Below are 3,214 nucleotides of genomic sequence, written 5' to 3' on the forward strand. Positions count from 1 at the left end.
TTTGTTTTTGGTTCATTTATAGTTGTGAGTGTGTCTGGGCTCCTGAATCGGCCTCCCCTGTCTCCCTCCTCTCCCCCTGCTCCTCTTTGAGGCAACAGCAAAGACTAGTTTTAGCTCTCAACAAGTTTATCTTACCTTTTTTCACCTAGTTAACATTTTGTTTGTATTATTCATGCATATTTTACTAATCACTACCCCCTCAAATGGAAATATGTGTTTACATAAATGGTGACCGAACCGTTTGAGACCCACTGAGATAACTTAAACTAAGTTAACTATCTAAAGACTAAGAGAGTAATTTACCTCACCAGAGCTGTAGTTATCAGCCTCTCAGTCTGACAGCAAAGGACTCTCCCTCCACCTTGTTGTTGAAACAGCTCCTTATATCCGTTAGCGCAGCTAGCTAGCACCAGATGCTAACAACAATACNTTAGGACGCTCCAAACAGTCAAACAGGTTTTTTCCCCTCCCAGAACTACCAGCGCAGCCCCCCCCCAGATCTATGCCAAAAACCGGCCCATACACATACACACACACACACACACACACACACACACACACACACACACACACACACACACACACACACACGCACACACGCACACACGCACGCACACGCGCACGCACGCACGCACGCACGCACACAGAGCTCTGCAGTGTAATATGATCGTTGCTTGCTCGTTACGCACACTTTTCTCGGGTCAGGGATGCTTCTCGCAGACAAAGGAAGGAGGTTTCCACGCTGCGTGTGATTATCATCCAGCCAAAGGAACGGAAAAGTTGCAGCTTCAAACACACTCACACGCACACACTGCCACATCACACACCGCCGAAACTGCACTTCAACATGCGTTTAGGACTTTCGGTGCTGCTTCTTTCTTTGACGAGGAGTTGTTGGTGCGTCCCGCAGCAGCAGACATGTCATCCAGGAGACGAGTTTTTAGGTAAGGTCCCTTCAACTTCAAACAAAATCCATAGATTATTGTCCGACGTCAAATCAGAATGGAGACAGAACTTAAAAGACCATTTGAATGAGCAATAAGGACTATTTCATAATATATCCGTCGCTTTTATAAAGAAAAACAGTTGATAAACAACACATCATTAACATTTTATCATGGCATACCCTCTAGCTGCACTAAATTATTATTTCAGTTATTACTTTTCAATTTATCGCTGCTAATGCATGTACTGCCAAAAAAGGTGGAAAGACTGTAAAGTTTCGTTATTATTCATATGGGACCTTGACTTGACGTTAGACACATTGTCAGCTGCAGTTTTTTTTAACCATGTCCATAAACAGTAGTTTAAAAACAGCATAGGGCCTCCTTTGGCCTCCCTTGTTTTTGGAGATGTCGCCTCCTAGCGTTTTATTTATGACACAAATATGTCCATGCTTCCTCATTGTTTGGCTTTGGTTTTCTCACAGGAAGATGCAGCAACAGCGTGGCTGGAGACAAACGTAAGTGGCACATTCATTTGTCCAAGTTGTGAAATATAGGGTCTTACATTACATTAAACACTGTTGGATTTTGTAGGTCAGATTTTATATCTCAGCTACAGAAAGTAATCTGTGTAAATGACATTTCAGGGCCTCTCCGCTTATACATTAAAATACATGGCCTAAGATCTGTTTCCAGGTCTTTATATCAACTTCAGAGCTGGAAACCATAATCTGAAATACTAAGCGTCACTGCAAGATGCAACAGGCCTCCTCTCCAGGTAGAGGGTAATTCAGAGTGAAGGCAGCTGCAGCACATAAGTATTTATGAGCTTTAAAAAAAAAAACTAAACTGTACTTTACCTTTTTGAAGCACCAGGTGCTACACATAGGCACTTCAGTACACCAGGTGCTATGCATACAATCAACAGGTGGATCCATAGGCGGATTATATGCTTGAAACCTCCCCGCCTATAGAAGCTATACACAGACTTCATAGTTGTTCTTTATGTCTTTGCTTTGTGTCTCTTTGTTGTCATTTTGTGTTTCTTTGGAGTCCTTTTATTTCTATTTCTAGGCATGTTGAGTCTTTTTAGTTGTTTTGTGTCCTTTTGTGTCGTTTTTTGTGTTTTTAGTGTCCTTTGGATTTATTTTGATTATCCCTTATAGTTGCTTTGTGTCTATTGTAGCCATTTTGTGAGACTTCAGAGTCATTTTGAGTCTTCCAGTTATTTTTGCCCCTTTTAATAAGCATTGTCAGTCTCTTTGTAGTTTATTAACCTATATTTATTAAAGGTTGTTCATGGTAATTTAACTTTACTAATTGATACATGGCTCTCCCTGACATTTGAAGCCCATAGTGACCCATTAAATAAAGAATTCCATTCCTGGATACAGAACTTTAGTCCTATTTGAAAGAAAAGCTTTGTTAAACTTATTTAACTATAACATATTAGCACACACATTACTTTACACTTAACTTTCTCTGTTATCTTGTTCCACAGCTACATGCACAGAGCTGAACCTGGGCTACTGCAATGATATGGAATACTCGAGGTGGGTGGTATACAGTGGCGGCCGGCCCATAGGGGCGCTAGGGGCGCCGCCCCACCTCTTCCCACATACAAAAATAAATAAATAAAATAAAATAAAATAAAAAATATTTAAAAATATATATATTTCAAAAATATATATATTTTATATTTTTTATTTTTAATGAACAAGGTAAATATCATACAATTGGTATCAGTAAAATGTATAATCTACAATAAAATCTTGTTTAAAATTGTGTTACGATGTCTAAAGTTACTGATGAGTCACATGTTTCCTGCCTGGCCTTGCCCTTGGCATTAGTTTATCATTACGGGGCGCTGCCCCCGAGCCAAACAGCAGCAACCAGCACGCTGCAAAAGTCTCAATAGTAAACTATGTCGCCGAAACATAATTTCAGCCAATCAGCGCCGTCAAATATGTTGGTCACGAGAGTGCTCACGTTGGCGCCACGTTGCTTACGTGCGTTGATGTGAGTTGTTTTTTAGACTCGTGAGGAACTGGGGTAGTATCTACAGTAACGCAGTGTAGGCGGAGCCGTGACGTCATCTTCAATGAGCTCCCCAGAAAAACAACACAGCTGTTAGCTCTTAGCACTCAGAGCTCACAGCTCTTCATATCTGTTCAGTAACTAGACAAAAGTTAACAAGTACAGACCACATACTGTCTGTGTCATGGCGAATACAGTCTCTGGTTTATTATGTCTGTATAGGCCGTTGTTGA

General features: G+C 40.7%; 1 protein-coding gene across 2 annotated transcripts in view; it reads left to right on the forward strand.

Moving 5' to 3' along the window:
- The first annotated feature begins 657 nt into the window (after nt 1–657).
- Nucleotides 658–3,214, forward strand: part of cpz (carboxypeptidase Z) — a 13,536-nt gene continuing 10,979 nt past the window's right edge. For both annotated transcript variants that reach the window (XM_010777358.1, XM_010777359.1), the window contains exons 1-3: nt 658–944; nt 1,430–1,462; nt 2,446–2,497. In XM_010777358.1, the coding sequence (XP_010775660.1) occupies nt 848–944; nt 1,430–1,462; nt 2,446–2,497 (182 nt within the window). In that variant the 5' untranslated portion in view covers nt 658–847. The remainder of the gene's footprint in view (nt 945–1,429; nt 1,463–2,445; nt 2,498–3,214) is intronic.

The sequence above is a fragment of the Notothenia coriiceps genome, unplaced genomic scaffold, assembly GCF_000735185.1.
Source record: "Notothenia coriiceps isolate Sejong01 unplaced genomic scaffold, NC01 NC01_scaffold00018031, whole genome shotgun sequence".
NCBI lineage: Eukaryota > Metazoa > Chordata > Actinopteri > Perciformes > Nototheniidae > Notothenia > Notothenia coriiceps.